The sequence below is a fragment of the Mytilus edulis genome, chromosome 14 (genome assembly GCF_963676685.1).
Source record: "Mytilus edulis chromosome 14, xbMytEdul2.2, whole genome shotgun sequence".
Taxonomy (NCBI): domain Eukaryota; kingdom Metazoa; phylum Mollusca; class Bivalvia; order Mytilida; family Mytilidae; genus Mytilus; species Mytilus edulis.
This window is the reverse complement of record NC_092357.1, coordinates 22,491,274-22,515,741: the sequence shown is the minus strand read 5'-3', so window position 1 is coordinate 22,515,741 and position 24,468 is coordinate 22,491,274. Positions and strand designations below refer to the sequence as shown.

Genomic DNA, 24,468 nt, shown 5'->3' with positions numbered 1-24,468 from the left:
TTACAAATATAACATTAAACATTTGAACTAATTGGCCCCGTTGTTTGTTTTTCAAGTATATACTATAGGGCGTTCTACACGATCCCCTGGTCGGTCTACGGGATCCCCTGTTTTCTCAACATAATAAAGGGCGTTCAATGGGATCCCCTAGGCAGTCTACAGGATCCCCTTTTGTCTGAACATTATATATTTACTATAAAACATTCTACAGGATCCCCAGTTGTTTGTTTATCATGTATATACTAAAGGGCGTTCTACAGGATACCATGGGCGGTCTACAGGATCCCCTGTTGTCTTTACATTATATATCTACTATAGAACATTCTATAGGATCCCTATATTGTTTGTTTATTATTTATATACTAAAGGGCGTTCTACTTGATCCCCTAGGCGGTTTACAGGATCCCCTGTTTTCTCAACATAATATATCTACTATAAGACGTTCTATAGGATCCCCTATTGTTTGTTAATCAAGTATATACTAAAGGGCGTTCTACAGGATCCCCTGGGCGGTCTTCAGGATCCCTTGTTGTCTGAACGATATATATCTACTAAAGGTCGTTCTATAAGACCCCCTGTTGATGGTTTTTCACGTTTATACTATAGGGCGTTCTACAGGATCCCCTGTTGTCTTTACATTATATATCTACTATAGGACGTTCTATAGGATCCCTATATTGTTTGTTTATTATTAATATACTAAAGGGCGTTCTACTGGATCCCCTGGGCGGTCTACAGGATGCCCTGTTGATTGTTTTTTTATGTTTATATTATAGGGCTTTCTACAGGATCCACTGGGCGGTCTACAGGATCCCCAGTTGTTTGTTTATCATGTTTATACTAAAGGGCGTTCTACAGGATACCATGGGCGGTCTACAAGATCCCATGTTGTCTTTACATTTTATATCTACTATAGGACGTTCTATATGATCCCTACATTGTTTGTTTATTATTTATATACTAAAGGGCGTTCTACTGGATCCCATTGGCGGTCTACAGGATGCCCTGTTGATTGTTTTTTTATGTATTATTATAGGGCTTTCTACAGGATCCACATTTGTTTAAAAAATATATATCTACTATAAGACGTTCTAAAGTATCCCCCGTTGTTTATTTTTCATATATATACTATAGGGCGCTCTACAGGATGGATCCCCTTGGCGGTCTACAGGATCCCCTGTTTTCTCAACATAATATATCTACTATTAGACGTTCAATAGGATCCCCTATTGTTTGTTAATCATGTATTTACTAACGGGCGTTCTAAAGGATCCATTGGGCGGTCTAAAGGATACCCTGTTGTCTTTACATTATATATGTACTAAATGGCGTTCTATTGTTTTTCATGTTTATACTATAGGGCTTTCTATATGATCCCTTGGGCGTCTGCGGGAAACTTTGGGTGGTCTGCAGGAATCTCTGTTTATCAACATGATATATGTACTATACGTTCTATAAGACCCCCTGTTGATTGTTTTTTCATGTTTATACTATAGGGCGTTCTACAGGATCACCTGTTTTCTCAACATTATTTATCTACTATAAGACGTTCTATAGGATCCCATGTTGTCTTTACATTATATATGTACTATAGGACGTTCTATAGGATCCCTATATGGTTTGTTTATTATTTATATACTACAGGGCGTTCTACTGGATCCCATGGGCGGTCTACAGGATCCCCTTTTGTCTGAACATTATATATTTACTATAGAACATTCTACAGGATCCCTATATTGTTTGTTTATCATATTTTTACTAAAGGGCGTTCTACAGGATACCATGGGCGGTCTACAGGATCCCCTTGTGTCTTTACATGATATATCTACTATGAGACGTTCTATAGGATCCCTATATTGTTTGTTTATTATTTATATACTAAAGGGCGTTCTACTGGATCCCCTGGGTGGTCTACAGGATCCCCTGTTTTCTCAACATAATATATCTACTATAAGACGTTCTATAGGATCCCATGTTGTTTGTTAATCATTTATATACTACAGGGCGTTCAATAGGATCCCCTAGGCAGTCTACAGGATCCCCTTTTGTCTGAACATTATATATTTACTATAGAACGTTCTACATGATCCCCTTTTGTTTGTTCATCATGTATATACTAAAGGGCGTTCAATAGGATCCCATGGGCGGTCTACAGGATCCCCTTTTGTCTCTACATTATATATCTACTATAGGACGTTCTATAGGATCCCCTATATTGATTGTTTGTCATTTGTATACTAAAGGGCGTTCTACTGGATCCCCTGGGGCGGTCTACAGGATGCCCTGTTGATTGTTTTTTTTTATGTTTATACTATCGGGCGTTCTACAGGATTCCCTGGGCGGTCTACAGAATCCCCTTTTGTTAAAAAAAATATGCATCTGAGATAGGTTCCACTGGTCTATGTTTTTCATATTTATACTATAGGGCGGTCTATAGAATCCCCTTTTGTTAAAAAAAAATATGCATCTGAGATAGGAAATTCCCCTGTTCTTTGTTTATTATGATAGGGCGTTTATGATCCCTTGAGCGGTCTGCAGGATGCCCTGTTTTCTCAACATTATATATCAATCATAGGACGTTCTATAGGATCCCCTGTTGATTGTTTTTCATGTTTATACTATAGGCCCATCCACATGATCTCCTGTTGTCTGAGCATTATATATTCTTCAGGATCCCCTGTTTGATTTGTATGCATCTAGGATAGAACCTTCTATAGGTTCACCTGTTTTTTTTAAACATGTATCTACTTTACGTATATACTAGAGGGCGTTTTATAGGATCCCCTGTTGTGTAATAGTCGTGTATTTGCATGCTGAAGGGCGTTCTATATGATCTCCGAGGCGGTCTTTAGAATAACCTGCTGTTTGTTCATTATGTTTCTAGTATACGACGTTCTGTAAGATCCTCTGGGCCGTCTATATGTTCCCCTGTTGGTTGGTATTGTTTAATAATCATGCATATGCTATAGGGCGTTCTTTAAGATCCCTGGGTCGGTCCATAGAATCTCTAGGTCGGTCTATAGGAGCCCTGTTGTTTGTTCATAATGTATCTATTGGAGGGCGTTCTACAGGATCCCCTGGGCGGTCTATAGGATTCCCTGTGGTTTAATAATTGTGTATCTGCTATAGGGTGTTCTAAAGGATCCCGTTGTTAAGTAATCATGTATCTAATAGGGAGCGTTCTATGGGATCCCCTGTTGGTCTATATATATATATATAAATACATGAATTTGGGATGGATAAGTACCGTACCACGTCTTATAGTAATGCGAGTTCACACTCGGCAAAACAGTCACAATCGGGAATAAGTCACGTTTGGTAATTAAAAGATTGGACGACATTATGACAAAACACAATCTACCATGTGGTAAAAATGTCCTTAGCTAGTTTGGTCAACGAAACATCGTATGGATCCACCAAATCGTGATGGTGTCCATAAAATTTACGGAGTGTCAATTTTAATCTGTCCTCCTCATAACTTTGTTGGAGCAGTTTCTGCGTAAGGAGCACACTCCTGTATATGAAGTCCGTATAGTGTGAACAAGCACGAGAATAACGTATCAATTGTGATATGTAAACACCATACGAAGGGGCAGAGGGTATGTTACTGCTGAGAAATGGGAAATTGATAATTGGGAAGTTGAAATCGTCCCGTTTATCATAGATAGACCTAAACTCGGTGTTGTGTTAGTGTAACTCACACATAAACTAATCATATTTATGTTCACATGGATAAAACTCAATGTTTACATGTAGTTTAAATCATGTTTTGTCTACATGTAGTCGATAGTCGATGTAGGCCTTGTGTAGGTTAAGTGTACACAAAACTAGGCATTCAGAACTTTAATTTTTCCATGTATATTTGAAAAGGAAACGATTTTTATATAAATTGATACTTATAACACTTATTAATAAAGTTCTTTTCAGAAATATTTTTCTAAACTTGATACATTTAAATTTGTTATAAAACACTTTACGTAGCCTTATTAACCCCTTATCAAGACTCATCCATCATCATTGCCGAACACATAATTCATTTGAAAAGGTCTCCCCGAATCGACTGGTTGTACACACTGACAGAACTATTTGCCACTGGTCTTTACGCAAATAACGATTCACTCATAAATGCATTACTCAAAAAGGGCGGGGTTAATTGTTTGTTTGTGTAGTATCTCAGATTTGTTAAAATATAATTAGAAATAATAAAAAAAACATTACCCCCTCCCTTTGCCAAATCCTCCTTGGAGAAAACAACATTTGAAACAAACAGAAAAGAGGGAAATGTAGTGATCTTTAACATCGCAATTATTTTTCATCGTCTGTATGCACGCTGATGCAGCTTACGTTTTTAATGAGTAATACAGACATCTTTAAAATACTGCAAATCATCTAAAATGTCTTTCTTAAAGGAGCAACCACTGTACTTTAAAAAAGAGGGGTTGTGAGTCAGAATTTTTTCTCGCGTGAGAGTTTATCTATAGTGTTTTTTTTTCGATGGTACCAATTCAATATTTAACACTATAATGTATGGGGAAACTTTGGATTCAGAATATTTGTTCATTCTAATCACCTGTATGACCCAACTTGTTTTTTTAATCATATTGTGGAAACATCCATCCCCCTTTTTTAAAGTCTAATGGTCGTTCCCTAACTGCTAGAAAAGCTGTTCGAAAATTTGAATTCGGTTCTACGTAAAGAACATTAAAATGACGTATAGTTTAATGAGAAACTAGTGTACATTACATTAAACCAAATGTAAACATGTTTACTGGACACGGCGTTTAATGTGAACACTGCCTTAGTCGTATACATGTTATATGGAATAGTAATTAAAGAAGCATTTCTGGTATAGTGTTTGCGATTTGACTTTATACACTGGTCTTAGTTTTAAATATATATATATATCTGTTCATTTCTTTAAGTTCTATTGTATACTTTGTAGAAAAAAAAGACCACCGAAAGTAAGTAAAGTTTTCATTACTTCTGATTATAACGGCATACATCTATGTTTGTTAACATTAAAATGTTAAAAAAAAAAAGCCCAAAATGAATCAACAAGCTCAATACAACATTTTTCAATATTTTGTAACATATAAATAAATACTAATTTCATGGCTGAAAATGCATCACTATATTTCTATATTTTGAAAGAAAAAAGAAAACGGTCTCTATTGGAAAATGTAAGTTGCAAATAGTTTACTGTTTTCTTGTTCTTTGACCATTATTTCATTGCTTGTTAAATATTGTAATGCGTGCATTAAGACGTAAATGTTTTTTTATAAATATATCAAATTCAATTCAGTTATTTGTAAAATTAATGTATTTGAAGAAAAAGATAGATTTGATACCAGTATTCATGTTTTCTCTCTTAAGGTGCAACTATTGTGAAAACATGTCCGTGTACAATTGCTATCAGTGCAAAACAGTTTTATGTAAAGACTGTTTCAGAAAACACGAAGACAAATATTATCGTCACTCCATCCAACTTCTCAGTGATATATTCATATTGAATTCTATGTACAGTTTTAACATGACGATATGTGATATTAAATGTTTATCCAATGGATTGGTTATTGTAGTTGGTAATAAGTATACAAATCATGTTCACTCTGCAGTAATAACAATTTCTGTCAGTGGAGAAAAAAGACAGCGTTTTAATTTAAAAGAAGCTTCGCTTAAAATGGATGTAATTGACAAAAATACTGTTGCAGTGTTACTGAAAAATAATAGTGTGGCTATAGTTGACACTCAACAAAACCATGTTCAATACTTTTGCGATACTGCAACAACATATAAACCCCTTTCATTTATATACACCGAAAACCAATTCTATATTGGTGTAAAATTCGGTATCACCGTACTGAATATGACAGGAAATGTTCAACGACATATTGCACTTAGTTTTACAACATATGACATGTGTTACGATGTTGATTCACAACGTATCTACTGCATCGATAGAGAACATAGTCAGCTGATCTGTATTGATAGAGATGGTAATGAAATATTCACCTTTGCTGATCCGAGTATGACAGATCTACAAGATCTTACCATAGATAACGAAGGAAATGTGCTAGGGTTATGTACAAAAGGCCATGTGTCCGGATATGTTATCAAGGTATATTCTAATGGCAATTCAAGTGACGTTGTGATTACAAACATACAAGTATCACATATGTCTCAGTTGCATACTTATATCTGTTTCCACCATTCAACCAATTCAGTAATTACTGGGTCAATTACTGAATTAAACATTCATAAAGGGAAAGCATAGTGTGAATATGTGATGAATAAGACCATTAGGCCCGAGAACACAGTTTTTGGTAGTGCATATCTTTCAGACAATACATAAAAATTAAATCGCAACAGCGCTTTCCAAAAACAATATTCTTACAGTGTGATATACTACTTTTGGGACAAATTATATCAAAATTATAGAAATCTTTAAACACAGACATACGTAGTAGAAAACCATCGGATTATTTGAAATTACAGAAAAACTGGAAAAAAACAAAAGGGACATGAGAAATAAACCATATCAATCTAAAGGAACTGTCGCATCGTATCGGAATTAAAAATAAACAATAAATATTTTATTGTGTCATTTTTTAATAACTTGACCCGGCATGTTTTTACTGCTGAAAAAAAATAATATCTTTTGTTTTCTATTATTTGGTAATTTGGAATTTAAAATATCCATTAAATTGGTATGTATTGAAGTATTTGTTTTGTCTTAATATAATTGGAGAAGAAACTCAGCCAATGGATTCTGTTTAAGCAAATACACCACGCCTCCTACATTTTTGTTTTGTTGATATTGCATTGAAAATAGCTTTTCAGCCAGTACTAGTCTATGTGATCACAGAAATGGCTAGACATTATAATAAATATGCTAAAAGAAATAAACATAAACGATGGTTGAAAAATAAAGCTGCAATACAGCAAAGTAAGCTAACATTTATGTTATCACAACCGAGAAAACAGGTTGTTAATCTTTCGCATAGAAATTTAACTGATGACGAGTATTTGATATTATCCAGGGGTTTAAAATGCATTCCTTCATCGTCAGTCAAAAAAGCAAAGCATGATTTATTACATGATTTCGAAGTTTTGCTAAGAACTTATATCATGGTAGTTTGGATGAAATTCATCCTTTCAGAGTTAAATCTGGACACACATGACACACACACCACCTTTAACCTGCAACACCCTCGAAAATTACCTGTTTAATACAAAGTATGAATTATCTTCAATGCAAATTCGAAAAATTCCAAACAAGTTAAGTGTCTCACAAAGGTCTGGCATTTCTTCTCTGTTAAATGATGAGTCATTAATTATTAAGAAAGCCGATAAAAGAAATAATGTTTTTATTTAAGATAAGGTCAATTAACTTCTTGAAGGCGATCGCCTAGTAGAGATTTCCAATAAACTGACATACGTACCTAACTCGACGTACGCACGTTACGGGACCGGTTATTTCTAACCAATTAATTTTGTTAAATGCGTTACTCAGGTTTTAATTAAGTATTCCTAAACTATGATACCCATTCGTAATACAGTTCATCAATATCAAATATTTCTTAGATGATGAAAAACGAAAGAAATCATGATTTTTATGTATCACGTGATTATTGAGTTTCCCGCCGAAACTTTACTGTCATAAGACCACGTATATATACGCATCTTTACCTATCATACAATTCATTTGAGTTGTCTTTCATGGTTTTGACCATGACTTTGTTTTTCCTTTATACTTTTGCAAAATTTAATGAACCTTTCATTATTTGATATTTATATTGCTTTTGTTTGTCGTTATAAGATTAATGTCTCTTCTTCTTTTCGTTTTTTACTGTTTTATAATATTTAACTTCCGTGGGTCTTTATTATAAGATCGATTTTTTTTTTAGCAATTTCAGAAAAAAAAGAACTCAAAGTGTTAATCAGAGTGCGTCTCTGTTAAAGTTGATAATCGGGATGGCATCATACTTTATTAAGCATTATTTTAAACGCTCGCTTTTTCTGCAGTTAATCTCCTTAATTTACCATCTCCGATTTGTTTTTCGTTAGGGAAAACATACGTCAACGGGAAGTGTATATTTAAAAGAAATTAATACAGTGCTTGTACTTTTTTAAATTTTAATAGTTGACATACACTTCACTTTCAAATGAAAGTCAACGAACATTAAAAAAAAGGATATTGTAATTGAAAATAATATGTGTTAATACCTATGTACATCAATTTGTTATATAGATTGTAATTTGGAAGGTGTACTTGATTCGCAACTGATAATTAATAATCCGCATATAAACATTGACCACTGTGGATAGTAAACAATAAATTTATAGACCATAGTAATTGGCTTAAAAATATCATATCCCCAAGTATCTCTGATTAAAAATGAATGAAAATGCCAATTTACATAGTTGCTACATTTTTCAGTCTTTACGGGACTTTTCCTGTACTCTTACTTGTCCAAATAGAAGTAGAAACTATAGGGGTATATATATAGACAGCTATGCCACAGTTCCATAGACAGGATCACCAGTGAAGGTGTCACACGACTGAAAAAAACATTTTATATTCATAATTATATACTTGTACATGGGATTGACTGGTAGCAGGCTGGCTGGTTTACTCGTAGAAAGACAAGTGTGTCTTTATAGTGGTTACGCTCTCTTGTTACCTAAGCATATGAAAATGCGGCTCTAAGTGTTTGGCATGTATAAAAAGGGATATGCATTTATCATTATTATTTCATCATCCTTAATATATATTAATATGTAACATGTGTCGCTGGATAAAAGACATACATAAGTATGATCATCCTCATAAGTACTATAGCTTGAGGCTAATTCTCCGTCGTAAGTACATGTATTATATATATAGCTTGAGGCTTCTTTGTCGTAAGTATTATAACTTGAGGCTTAATTCTAATCTGATATTTCAGCAATTTAATGTCGAGAAGTTATTTTATATTTATAAATATCAAAGTTAAAGCCAATAGAGATCAGACAAGTATGTTTAGCAAATGGTCATGTTACAATTAAAACAGTAAGAAAGGGCTGACTCGTGAGACTGAAACGAAGCATAAAAACAGCAATTTCTAGTATTTCCAAATAAACTATGTATCGATCTGATAGTATCCAGAGCTTCTGAACACTATCTTAAAAACAACTACAACTTATAAATAAAGAATACTTATCAAGTTTATAATACTCATCAATTATTTCGTACTGTTACAACATTGATCTAGTACGGATGTGACTGTCCCAAGTCAGAAACCTGTAATTCAGTGCTTATCGTTTGTTGTTGTCTTTTCGTTAATTTTTTTGACATTAATTTGGCTGTTAGTTTTCTCGTTTTAGGTGTTTTACATTTGTCATTTTGGGGCTTCTTATAGCTGACTTTGTTGTATGGGCTTTGCTCATAGTTGCTACATTTTTCAGTCTTTACGGGACTTTTCTTGTACTCTTACTTGTCCAAATAGAAGTAGAAACTATTACGTATATTGATTGATTTTGCGGAAATTTTTAGTTTCCATTTTTGTTTCGCTTTGGGGGTATATATATAGACAACTATGCCACAGTTCCATGGACAGGATCACCAGTGAATGTGTTACACGACTGAAAAAAAAACATTTAATATTCATAATTATATACTTGTACATGGGATTGACTGGTAGCAGGCTGGCTGGTTTACTCGTAGAAAGACAAGTGTGTCTTTATAGTGGTTACGCTCTCTTGTTACCTAAGCATATGAAAATGCGGCTCTAAGTGTTTGGCATGTATTAAAAGGGATAATTATTTATCATTATCATTTCATCATCCTTAATATATATTAATATGTAACATGTGTCGCTGGATAAAAGACATACATAAGTATGATCATCCTCATAAGTACTATAGCTTGAGGTTAATTCTACGTCGTAAGTACATGTATTATATATATAGCTTGAGGCTTCTTTGTCGTAAGTATTATAACTTGAGGCCTAAGTCTTATCTGATATTTCAGCAATTTAATGTCGAGAAGTTATTTTATATTTATAAATATCAAAGTTAAAGCCAATAGAGATCATACAAGTATGTTTAGCAAATGGTCATGTTTCAATTAAAACAGTAAGAAAGGGCTGACTCGTGAGACTAAAACGAAGCATAAAAATAGCAATTTCTAGTATTTCCAAATAAACTATGTATCGATCTGATAGTATCCAGAGCTTCTGAACACTATCTTAAAAACAACTACAACTTATAAATAAAGAATACTTATCAAGTTTATAATACTCATCAATTATTTCGTACTGTCACAACATTGATCTAGTACGGATGTGACTGTCCAAAGTCAGGAACCTGTAATTCAGTGCTTATCGTTTGTTGTTGTCTTTTCGTTAATTTTTTTAACATTAATTTGGCTGTTAGTTTTCTCGTTTTAGGTGTTTTACATTTGTCATTTTGAGGCTTCTTATAGCTGACTTTGTTGTATGGGCTTTGCTCATAGTTGCTACATTTTTCAGTCTTTACGGGACTTTTCTTGTACTCTTACTTGTCCAAATAGAAGTAGAAACTATTACGTATATTGATTGATTTTGCGGAAATTTTTAGTTTCCATTTTTGTTTCGCTTTGGGGGTATATATATAGACAACTATGCCACAGTTCCATGGACAGGATCACCAGTGAATGTGTTACACGACTGAAAAAACATTTAATATTCATAATTATATACTTGTACATGGGATTGACTGGTAGCAGGCTGGCTGGTTTACTCGTAGAAAGACAATTGTGTCTTTATAGTGGTTACGCTCTCTTGTTACCTAAGCATATGAAAATGCGGCTCTAAGTGTTTGGCATGTATTAAAAGGGATAATTATTTATCATTATCATTTCATCATCCTTAATATATATTAATATGTAACATGTGTCGCTGGATAAAAGACATACATAAGTATGATCATCCTCATAAGTACTATAGCTTGAGGTTAATTCTACGTCGTAAGTACATGTATTATATATATAGCTTGAGGCTTCTTTGTCGTAAGTATTATAACTTGAGGCCTAAGTCTTATCTGATATTTCAGCAATTTAATGTCGAGAAGTTATTTTATATTTATAAATATCAAAGTTAAAGCCAATAGAGATCATACAAGTATGTTTAGCAAATGGTCATGTTTCAATTAAAACAGTAAGAAAGGGCTGACTCGTGAGACTAAAACGAAGCATAAAAATAGCAATTTCTAGTATTTCCAAATAAACTATGTATCGATCTGATAGTATCCAGAGCTTCTGAACACTATCTTAAAAACAACTACAACTTATAAATAAAGAATACTTATCAAGTTTATAATACTCATCCATTATTTCGTACTGTCACAACATTGATCTAGTACGTATGTGACTGTCCCAAGTCAGGAACCTGTAATTCAGTGCTTATCGTTTGTTGTTGTCTTTTCGTTAATTTTTTTAACATTAATTTGGCTGTTAGTTTTCTCGTTTTAGGTGTTTTACATTTGTCATTTTGAGGCTTCTTATAGCTGACTTTGTTGTATCGGCTTTGCTCATAGTTGCTACATTTTTCAGTCTTTACGGGACTTTTCTTGTACTCTTACTTGTCCAAATAGAAGTAGAAACTATTACGTATATTGATTGATTTTGCGGAAATTTTTAGTTTCCATTTTTGTTTCGCTTTGGGGGTATATATATAGACAACTATGCCACAGTTCCATGGACAGGATCACCAGTGAATGTGTTACACGACTGAAAAAACATTTAATATTCATAATTATATACTTGTACATGGGATTGACTGGTAGCAGGCTGGCTGGTTTACTCGTAGAAAGACAAGTGTGTCTTTATAGTGGTTACGCTCTCTTGTTACCTAAGCATATGAAAATGCGGCTCTAAGTGTTTGGCATGTATAAAAAGGGATATGCATTTATCATTATCATTTCATCATCCTTAATATATATTAATATGTAACATTTGTCGCTGGATAAAAGACATACATAAGTATGATCATCCTCATAAGTACTATAGCTTGAGGCTAAATCTCCGATAATCCCTTCAGGACTTATGGAACGTCAAACGTCTAAGAATAAAAATGTCAACAAAACATTATAACGTCAATATTGAAGTATATTACAAAATGAAGTATATCATCTTTGGTACTTGGCAGTTATTTATTATCTGTTATAAAAAAAAATATGTGTACATGGCTAACAACGATGTGAAAAATCAATGTTATTAGTTGCATGTTAAATATAGACTTAAAGACCAAACAGCCTTTTGTTTATGCGCATTAGCTAACGCAACTTAATTAAAGCTCTATGACGTTGTGTCCAGCTCTGCAAAAAGCGGCAGATGAGAACGTCACATTTCGCGTTTTTCACGGATTCTTATATGTTGTACGCGTCAATTAACGTTTTTTCAAGACAAATGAGATACAACAGCAACAACAAAATTTTAACGCTTAGAGTTTTGAACTTTTGTGATCTGCACAATTAAACTACCAGCAAAACTAGTTCTAGTAGTTTCGATCTACTGGCACCAATTTTTAATTTAACTGCTTCCCGTAAAACGTTGTTCGATCTTGTAATGAAGTTTAATTTTATCTATACTGCTAAATTAACAAAACATTTCAAGAGATACATTGTATTTTGCCATAGTCGATGATTGGTATTATTTAGATCTAAAATAGTTTTAAGGGATAGAATAATAAAAATTGGGCATGAAATCAAACTAAAACAAATTTAGTTTCAAAAATAAGTTGATCAAACAATTTAATACGAGACAAAACTAATGATATATCATTATATTCATTCTCTACAAAAAAGAAGAAACAGCTTGTGAATATATATGTTCAAACTCTTTTAGGTCATTTTTTAGTAGCAATAAACAAAAAAACTATGTTAATTGGACATGTTTTGATACTATATATGCCCTTGAATTTTTACTAGATAACATTTTTGTTCGCTTTGGGGATTCCGTATATCGTCAGATTATCGGAATTCCAATGGGGACTAACTGTGCACCACTTATTTGCGGACCTGTTTTTGTATTGTTATGAGTTACAATTTATGACAAAAATAAGCAAAGACCCATCGAAACAACATCTGATAAACAAATTTAATAATACTTTTAGATATTTGGATGATATTTTGGCTCTCAATAATGACGACTTCAGTATGTATATTAATGAAATTTATCCTGTTGAACTCACTTTAAATAAAGCTAATACTAACAATGACCACTGCCCTTTTCTCGATCTTGATATCTATATCACTAATGGAAAGCTGAATACTAAAATTTATGATAAAAGGGATGATTCTTCATTTCCTATCGTTAATTACCCGTTTTTAGATGGTGACGTTCCCTTGTCACCATCTTACGGTGTTTATATATCTCAACGTGTACGATTCGGTCGTGTATGTAACAATGTTTTAGATTTTAACGAGAGAAATTTATGTATTACTGAAAAATTATTACACCAGGGTTTTCGATATCACAAACTAGTCAAAACATTTACTAAATTTTATCATCGGTATAAAGACATCATTTGTAAATATAGCTCAATATGCAGACTTCTAATACGTTCAGGTATTTCACATCCAATTTTTTATGGAAATATTCTTCATAAAGCACAAAGGTGTCAGTATCCACCTCAGAAACTTACAAAACCTTTGAATAGACTTATTAAGAAGGGATATAATTACGATACTGTTGTCAAGTCATTAAAGATTGCATATTTTGGCGTTAATATTGAGTTACTGATAAGGTCTTTGCATCGGAACTAAACACATTTATTCTAAAAACAGTTGTTGGCATGACACGGGTTATGTTCTTCTCATATATGTTATGATGATATGATACTAAACCCCTAACGGGAAGGATTGTGCCTGATGTTCATATGATGAAATCATAATCTTTCAGTCAGTTTAATTGAAGTCTAAAGCTGGCATGTCAGTTAACTGCTAGTAGTCTGTTGTTATTTATGTATTATTGTCATTCTGTTTATTTTCTTTGGTTACATCTTCTGACATCAGACTCGGACTTCTCTTGAACTGAATTTTAATGTGCGTATTGTTATGCGTTTACTTTTCTACATTGGTTAGAGGTATAGGGGGAAGGTTAAGATCTCACAAACATGTTTAACCCCATCGCATTTTTGCGCCTGTCCCAAGTCAGGAGCCTCTGGCCTTTGTTAGTCTTGTATTATTTTAATTTTAGTTTCTTGTGTACAATTTGGACATTAGTATGGCGTTCACCATCACTGGACTAGTATATATGAAGGACGCCTCCGGGTGCGGGAATTTTTCGCTACATTGAAGACCTGTTGGTGACCCTCTGCTGTTGTTTTTTATTTGGTCGGGTTGTTGTCTCTTTGACACGTTCCCCATTTCCATTCTCAATTTTATTTATATTTTTATTTTTATTCTATTGCTTTCATTTTCATACATGTTGTATTTACGGTTATCTGATTACCCTTCTTAATTCATTTTCAGATGCTGTGACTTTTTGAATGTCTAAAATCTTGTATTCATATTTTTGTTGATTACTTTGGAGGTTGTCTTTTTGTTTGCAATAGTGAGGGCAAATATTATAACTAAATATCTCCCAACATTGAGTACACATACCGGTATGCACATGTTTGTGTTCAATTAATTATGCAAAAGTCTTTTAAATGCAAAATATATTACTATCTAATAAAAGAAAAAACGTCGTACTGAAACAGGATGGTAATAACCAGCCATCTAATACAAAGAAATATTTTATAGTTCCCAACGGGAAATTATTTCTTTCAGTTCAAACAAAAACTGTTTCATTCTTAACTAGACGTCTTTTCCGGCTTATTTGTACTTTGTAGTTTCTGTATTCGACACCCATGAAAGAGTAATAACAGAAGTCTTATTTCATAATAGGCCATATACATTTTTTTAATAATTAATTACCTAGGTTTACCTATCATTTCAACTTTCTTTTATTTTTAATATCTAGAAATTACGAATCTACAGATTAGATGGAATAATTTGTACATGCCTGACTTAGTCAGAAAATTGTATCATCTGGTAAACACTATTCCGGTCGTGCTCTTTCTTCAAAGCTCTTTCTTTCTTGAATGAAATTTATAAGAAGAAATCACTGTTAGAATTTTTTAATACTTGAAACTTTTTTTTATTCCTATGTCAATATTGGCGGGAACAAAATAAATTATACTTTTAAAAATCAAAACACCAAAGAAAATTTGAATCTACAATCTTTAAGTAATAGATATAAATCTACGTTTTAATGTGAAAACAGAATTATGCTCCTATGTACTGTATTATTGGTTTATTTGAAATGTTAAAAAACAACCAAATAATGTTCATATTTCGGAAACACGACGCGAAACTGAGGTTGCTATAGTGACAAAAGGAAGTTGGTGACCCCGATATTTTCATAAAATTTTATTTCTAAAATCATGAAATACCTTCACTCAAAATTTTAAGAAAAATACACTGGTAAAAATTAAAAGGGTGTTTTGTCTTAAACACGCAAGCAGTCAACTAATTTCAACTACACTTTGCATAACGCGACTACTTGAAAGATCGATAATTGATAGAAACCAATAACGCCAAAGCTCAAATATAAACAAAGGAGATATCTGATGATTGCCAATAAGACAACTATCAACTAGACATCAAATGACAAAAAGTATACCGACTAATAGCAAGCTACAAAGGAATCAGAATGAACAAATTTGTTTAACAATTAAAACAAGAAAAACCAGGTGCCTGAACTATGTACAAAACAATAAACGAAAAACAAGTATGATATACAACAAAAACAGAAAGACGTGAATTACAACTCAGGAGATGTGACGGGTTTAAACATGGTTGCTGATTCCAAGCATATTGCTAGGAGAAAAAGTGTTCAAGAATTTTTCTTTATCTTACTTTGAAATGTAATTTGTCCTCGAATTTGTTTAGATACATTTTTTTATATTTCACATCGAAATCAGTAACTTAATGTTGTAAATTCATATACTAATGACTGAAATATAATCTATTACTTGTTGTTAACTTGTTCTTTCGTAACCCTTATGATCTACATATTTGATGGATGTAATAGTATGACACAATTAGTGAATTCATTAAAAGACAGCGATGTACGATGTTTTGCACATAACACCTCACGCAACAATACTTTGTTTCTGAATAAAATCACATTTCTCTTTTGGCTTTAAGTTTATATTACATCAGACTTATTTGACGGAAACATAAAAGTCATACTACTAAATAACACAGTTGTGTTTTGGGCACTGACTTCATATCACTTAATCTCATCAAGTTCACGGTGTTTATGTATACAGAATTGATCAATTTAAAGTGTTGACAAATGAACGTATACATGAATCATTAAGTGTTTTATGATGATTGATTACATTGTGAGAAATGAATCATTAGGTTTTTTTTTATATTCCGTCATACAAAATGCGTTTCAATAAACAATGCACAGAGGTAAACGGGAAAACATTATCAAAATGTAGCTAGCTATTTCAAATGAAGTAGATTGATATTTAATTAGAACATGAGTATTTATGTCGTGTTTTGTGAAAAACATGTACATGTGTCAACTTACCTTAACCTTTCATTTTGAAAAGAAAATATTTTCAATGAAAACTATTTCTTTTAAAGTATGCAAGATAAGTTAACGACATTTTGTAATTTACATTCATATACGAGTGTGCCTGTCTGTAAGGAATCAATGGCCATTGATCTAATTGGCAAAAAAACGGAGGTGCATGAAAGTTATATTTAATATTAACATAAGTTTTTTGTTGGGTTTTGTTTATTTGTTGTTGAGGTTGCAATGCCTTCTTTAACTGCTTCAAAAAGAAAACCCGTACGTACATCAATAAAAAAAAACCATAAGGCATATTTATCTTTCGGTTTTAATATGGTGTTAGGTTCCTGTCATATTGACATACACACCAAATCCTCGTTTATTTAGATTGATGGAAGCGATATACAAATTCCTATTTGGAAATTTAGTAATAATTCGTCGATGAATGAATGGTCATATAATCCATACTGTGATATATGGTGCTACCTTTTATACACTGGAAGCGAGTGTTAAAATAACATCCATGCAACATGTTCAGTCAAGTTTTGATCGTTTTGTATATCAATATGAATATATTACTTTTTACATAAAGTCATATTTACTCTAAAAACTAATTTACCAGGTCTTTTGAAACCCACAAAAAAAGATTGAAACCTTTTTGTTTAAAAAAGTAATGAATGAGGTTGTTAAATTTGATATATGCCATTTTGTGCTTCCTTTTTACATTTTTTTTTTTTTTTTGTAGTGATTAACATTATAACACCAATTGTGACTGCTCTACCCCTATTTTTGACATTTTTACCTATTATGTCTGTTTGTTTTCTTCACGCATCGTTGTCATTATAACGAAATTTGATGCAACTGTCATACAAGTGAGATGTTTAGCTAGCAATAAAACCAGGTTCTATCCACCATTTTCTACATAAGAAAATGCCTGTACCAAGTACGGAATAAGAAAAGAGGGACGAAAGATACCAAAGGAACAGTCAAACTCATAAATCTAAAACAAACTGACAACGCCATGGCTAAAAATGAAAAAGACAAACAGAAAAACAATAGTACACACGACACAACATAGAAAACTAAAGAATAAACAACACGAACCCCACCAAAAACTAGGGGTGATCTCAGGTGCTCCGGAAGGGTAAGCAGATCCTGCTCCACATGTGGTACCCGTCGTGTTGCTTATGTGATTACAAATCCGGTAAATAGTCTAATTCGGTAGGTCATATTCATGAAAGGGAAGGGGATTGTAGTTACGACGTAAGGAACATATCCGATATCATTTGTGAAACGGTTATTCCATAACGGTCAACCAACTCGTGATGGCGTCCGTAAAATTTACGAAGGGATGATTTCAACTTCACCATATGGAACTCTTGGTTTAATAGCTTCCTTGTGAGCAGCAAACCTCTATCAAGAAAATCATGATAGGAAATGCAAGCACGGGAATATCGTATCAATTGGGAGATATATACCCCGTATGCAGGTGCTGCTGGAATGTTGCTACTTAGAAATGGAAAGTTCACAATTGGAAAGCTGAAATCATCTCTTTTGTGGTAATTTTTTGTTTTTAACCGACCCTCATTGTCAATTTCTAGATGTAAGTCAAGATATGAAGCCGACTTAACTGTATCTGTAGTATCCTTTATCTCTAGTTCGATTGGATAGATGCATTCCACATAGTCACCAAATTTTGAATTGTTTAGTGAAAGAACATCATCTATATAGCGGAAAGTAGAGTTGAAGGATATTGCTAACTTCTTATCTTTCTTTCTAAGAAGTTCCTGCATGAAGTCAGCCTCATAATAATAAAGAATCAAGTCGGCGAGTAGAGGGGCACAGTTTGTTCCCATTGGAATGCCGACAGTCTGTTGAAAAACACGTCCTCCGAACGTAACAAATATGTTGTCAATCAAGAAATCAAGCATCTTGATAATATCAGTTTCAGAGATTTTTTTGTTTGAATCAGAGTGATTATTTACAAAGTAGGATGTATCCCTCCCTAAGACAAGATACTTGTATCTACGTTGGCCATTCTTTTTTATAAAGCAAAGTAATACCAACTCTTTCAATTTGTCTTTTAGTTTGGAATGTGGAATACTTGTGTACAGAGTAAAAAAGTCAAATGTTTTAATACTGTTACAAGATGAAAGAGAGTTAGATTCTATGTACTCTAAAAGATCTTTTGAATTTTTAAGTATCCACATCTGATTCACGCCACCTCTAGAATAGGCAGTTTCACAATAACTTTGAAGCCCGTCTTTGATTGCTGATAAAATAGATGTTAATAATTTAGAAAGAGGTTTCGTGGAGCACTTGGAAGACCCAGCAATATACCGTTGTTGAAAGTTGTCATCCATTCGTTTGATGTGTGTGAGATTTTGATTTTGCCATTTGATTAGGAACTTTCCTTTTTGAATTTTCCTCGGAGTTCAGTGTTTTTGTGATTTTACTTTTTGGTACATCGTTAGGTAGATAATGACATACAATATGTACATTCATGTCATAATGTGCAATACTTTCTTATGTTCATACATTCATTATAGAATTGTCGTTCAATAGAAGTATTTTAATTATCATCAAATACTGTACATATAAAAGCACCATATTATATCTGTGCAAGATGGAGTACAATGTACATTGCATATTTTTTTAATAAATACATTGAATTTCTATTTTCCAGCACTCATAACTACCTAGTAACATACACAAAAGTTACAAAGTAACTATATTTTATGTTTTTCAATTCCTATGCATCATGCAGTAAATGAGATGAGGTGTGCTGTTAGACTGATAGTACGTATCAGTATGGAAAAACAACTATTTTCCTCCCTCAACTGACTTTATGAAGTTAAATTCACACATTAGCTTCTTGTGAAAAATAATAGAAGCTCTATAACTTGTGCTTTCGCTAGATAATTGCTGTTTTGACTGAGTATTTCAGAGTTAGGTGCATATTTATTTTCAATTACATATTATATCATGATTGTTGACATTAAAGTGTGTTTCGAAGGGCGTAACTATGCATTAAAGCATTTTCCTCATCTCTTATCATATCTTTCAGACTTTGTCTGAATTATTTGGTGCATATACATAGATTTATGGTAAAAAAAGTACACTTCTAAAAAGAAAATAATACGTTCTTTAGTTGTTGGTATCTGACAATTGGAAATTATTTCGTTTAGTTTTCAACATTAAGAGGAATACGATTACTTTGATCATAGTTTTATTTTAGGAATTAAGCAACCTATTTTGGTTATTAAAGTAGAACCATTTTGATTGCTTAATTTTCTTAGTGCCAATTGCAGCTTTGAAAAATTAAAGTTAGCGCAATTAATTTTCTTCTTGATACATTATTATTACAGACTAGTAGCAATTTCGATTAATATTTTAAGTAAGTACGTAAATACAGCAACATATATGTCGTCCATTTCAGTGCAGGGGACACACCTAACGAAACGATTAATTACAGTTTCAGTGAATAACTCTGCACTTTGTAATGTTTCCACATGCGGGGGCTGGTATTAATCTTAATCTATCTTTTAATCATTGCAAATAATTGAAATGAACATAGGTCACGTTCATATGTAACAAAACATTTGTTCCGGCGTCACATTCGCTCCGCCGGAACAAATTTTATAGGAAACATGTTCCACCGGAATTTATATCACAGAAAATATGTTCCGGAACTTTTTTTTTTCCAAATGTGAATTATAAAGTTCCAGAAAATAAATCACAGCTCCATGAATTTTGTTCCAATATCAAAAGTTTAAAAAAAAAGTGTAATAAGTTCCTGTGATGTTAGTTTTGAACGAACATGTTTCATAAAAATCAATGAATAAGTTCCGCTCAAACCTATTTTACAGAAAATAAGTACCTTTGCAACACATTGCACATTGAAACATTTTCTTGTCACACTTAAATCATAATGCAAGCTGTATGTTGTACCACTAAATAATGTTTTACACTTTACATTATGATTTGTAATTCTGAATAATAATTCGATATTTTGTATATGCGCTAATGATTAAATATGGTGTAGCACTCTTCCTTTTTCATTGGTTATACCGATCACTTCATTCAAAAGTGTTTAAGTGTATTGGTGCTATGTTTCTATGTAAATATATATATATTTACGGTCAATATTAAAAATCTTGCAAAATACAATGAAAAATAAACAAAAGATTAGGAAGTCGATTTCCATAATACACTGCTTACATGTGTAATGTGTAAAAAAAGGACTTTCACTGAGTCAATACGTTATATATGAACCTATTTTGTAACCTCATTCATCAATATATATAGTTCGTTGGTTATACTGTTAATCTCTTTATGTTTTCCTGACCTAAGAGGATTATTCATCTTAAAACCGTATAAGAGCTGCAAAATACGATGTTACCTGTTCCCTTTCTCACATATATCCATTACAGCTAAACTGCAATGTCATTACGATACCGAGGAACATTTCGGTCATGTTGCACGTAATTTGTGGTTAACCACAGAGTGAATTACCTTTATAACATGGTATTTCAAGCCTTCAAATTGCTCTTTATATATTTGAACTTTTTCTCCGTGAAATACTGAGAATATTGGGAATATAACTGTTCTTGGAAGTATCAAATGTTTTCGCATTTAACGACATTTCGTACATTACAACACATTGTACAATTGTATTTCATTTTGTATTTAAGCTTTTTACCATTTGTTTGCTTGGTTCTTGATAAAATATAAGCACCTGATAGTCTCTTCTGCTTGAGTTCAATCGTCGGTTATACTTAATACTAAATAGTCAGGACATTACAGGATCTGTTAGATATATTGACATTCGAAATTTGTTTTTGGTCAATTTAATCTGAACAGATCCATATATAACGTGCTGACCACGACAAAAGTCTATATTTAATAAATAATTGTTTAACATGTTTAAGAGTAACATAATTCACGTAAATTTTTCCTATATTGTTTAAGGTATATGTATATATATTTCATTAATAGTCAATGTGCAGACGAAAGAAATTACAAGTGATTTACAAATGAATAGACATTAAGAAAGTAATAATGTTAGGTTCAGTATAGTCATTTGATGTAACTGTATTATAAGATATCGGTATATTATTAACTTTTAAACAAGATGTGTTTCTTAGGTTGCACTTTGTAAATACAGCTGTTCCACAAACCACGCCTCTTTTGGGGAGATATATAATATTCATAGATATTTTGTTTGTTTACGTACTGGTTACCAGTCATAGAGACATAACTTGGGAATGTTACCAGTATATTGGGCCATTCCAGTTAATATCTGCTAAAGGGGGATGGATGGTCCTTTCTGAGGGGTGTAAAATGTATACATCTTAGGGGTGAATTTTTTTTTTTTCATCTGACACGTACACTTATACGCAAAAATTTCTGAGGGTCTTGCAGCAGTAAATAATAAAAAATAATTACATCTTAGGGGTTACAAAAAATACCTATTTCAGATCTTAGGGGTGCTTTGGAATGTAGACAGTTTCGTATCATGCATTATCTGGTATTGTATTTAAAATTCTGATGGGTACAATCCTTGCAGTAAAAAATTCTGATAGGTCAATTTTTCCCATGAAAGCCCATCCACCCAATATGAACAGAAACTCTACATCTGATAGGTCTTAATTTATAGATCTGATAGGTAGTTTTTCATGAGGTTTTTTTCTGATAGGTATGAAAAGAAATCTCCCCATCCATCCCCACCTGTCAGAAATTAACTGGAATGGCCCATTTACACGTGGTTGCAGGGAATTTTGAATTCTGAGGGTCACCTAAAGTAAAGGTAGGGTAGTACAGACTTAAGAATAAGTTCGGGGCATATAAAAGTTGAAAATATGCCGCACAACCCTATGTTTTGACCTTTGAATAACATAGCAGTGCATATCAACTTTCCATTCTACGAGATAATTTTTCAAGAAACTTCATAGTAAAAGTGGCAATGTTTTAGTCGTAAAGGGAGTTCCTATGGAAAATTACATTGCCTACATTTACAGATATGCAACCTATATATATTCGTAGTATTTTAATTCAATGTAATCCACAGATGCATTGAACTTTATCTAAAATAAAATTAGTTTCATTATCAAAACTATATATATATATATGTTATCGGTTCCATTTCAATTGGTAACAGTATAACTATTTAAGTGTATATCCTTCTAATCATATTTACGAAAATGTGGTGTGATTACCAATGAGACAACTATCAACTATGTTTTAGATATGACCAATTAAAGGTCACTTGTCGGCCTTCGACAAGGAGAACCAACCGGCTATAAGAGGTCCTGACATTAAAATTATGAAACTTTTCAAACGAGAAAACTAACAGCCTAATTTATAACGCTACAATTTACGAAAATCAGATATGACAAAATCCATCAATGACAAGTACTGAACTACAGGCTCCTGAATTGGAATAGGCACATAACAATGTGGCGAGGTTGAACATGTTTGTGAGACCTCGACTCTTTCCTTCAAGTTATGACCTCTACCACAAAAAAAGTATTTGTTACAATGGAAATAATATTACATAATATTCATAACATATTACAGAACTCACAATTCCTTTAAGCTAGTTCAAAGCCAACTACATAATAATAAGTCATGTTCTCACAACCTAACGTATCAATCAGGACACGTCCAACGGATTTATTAAAGTCTTCATAAATGTGTGACTTTTTTAATGCCAAAATACAAATAAACAGTTGAAAGAGGATGTAGGATCATGAGTTGTTATTACTGTACATATGTATTGTTATATATTAAGTTATGTATTAATTTTTCAAAACAAAAGCAATGGAAGTACCTTAACAACAATATTTAAAGATGTTACTACAATGTTGAAGAATACGAATGTTACCTTTAAGAATAAGTTCATTCAAAGGGTAAATGCATTGACATTAATTTGACGGTTTCTATACATTACGTTCCCAAATACAAGTTTTACATACAACAGAACTACAGAAATGTGTTTTATAGAAAACAAAGAGGTACGGATAACTCTACAAGACTTCAAAAAATATCCAGTGTTCTTCTTATGACCAGACCTCTTGTTTTCTAATTTTACTCAATAGAATGTGAATGCTTCAAATCAATCTATGATATTCTTTTATGATGTCATGATATTTAAACGAGGCACAATCTAATCTGCATAATTCATTTTGAATGCGTTTTCCTAATTTGTTAATTCTGTTTTACTTTATTTGTTTTCAACTACAATGTATTAATCATTTGTCCTCCTATTATCATGCTGATGGATTAATAAGACAATTAATGTATACCTTATTGTCTGAATCTTTGTTTTTGACAGTATATTTGATACAGATAGTAATCAACAAACTATGATACGCCTTTGTTTGTTTGGTTGGTTCCTGTCTTACGTCTTAGCTTTTTAACCAAGCTGATTGAGTAGAAAAGGGTATTATACGATACCAAAAAGATACTCAAAGTTGAAAACAAACTGCAATTGACATGCAAATAAAAATAACAACAACAAAAAACAAATAACAGTACACAAAACAACACATAAAACCTAAAGACTAAGTAACACGAACTCCACCAAAAATCGGGGGTGATTTAATGTTATCTGGAAAGATAAGCAGATCCTGCTCTACATGTGGCACCGTAAGTGTTGTAGAAAATAATAAATTGGGCATTTTTGTCGTTATCACATAAGCTCTAACTATAGAGTAGCAACGGCAGATAGGTTTATTTTGCAACGTTATTAATGATAAACATCCAGTAATCGCTGAAAATCGCTTATGTCATTAGATCGGTTACGTGAAGTTAAAAGTATAATATGCAACATGCTGTGCCGAGAAAAAGTAATAATCTGGGACAAACTAGTA

General features: G+C 32.6%; 1 protein-coding gene across 1 annotated transcript in view; it reads left to right on the top strand.

The window, feature by feature from the left end:
• The window catches only part of LOC139504049 (uncharacterized), a 76,525-nt gene extending 70,251 nt beyond the window's left edge, over positions 1-6,274 (top strand). The window contains exons 9-10 of the mRNA XM_071294108.1: positions 4,943-4,961; positions 5,524-6,274. Coding sequence (XP_071150209.1) covers positions 4,943-4,961; positions 5,524-6,274 — 770 coding nt within the window. The remainder of the gene's footprint in view (positions 1-4,942; positions 4,962-5,523) is intronic.
• Positions 6,275-24,468: the final 18,194 nt, after the last annotated feature.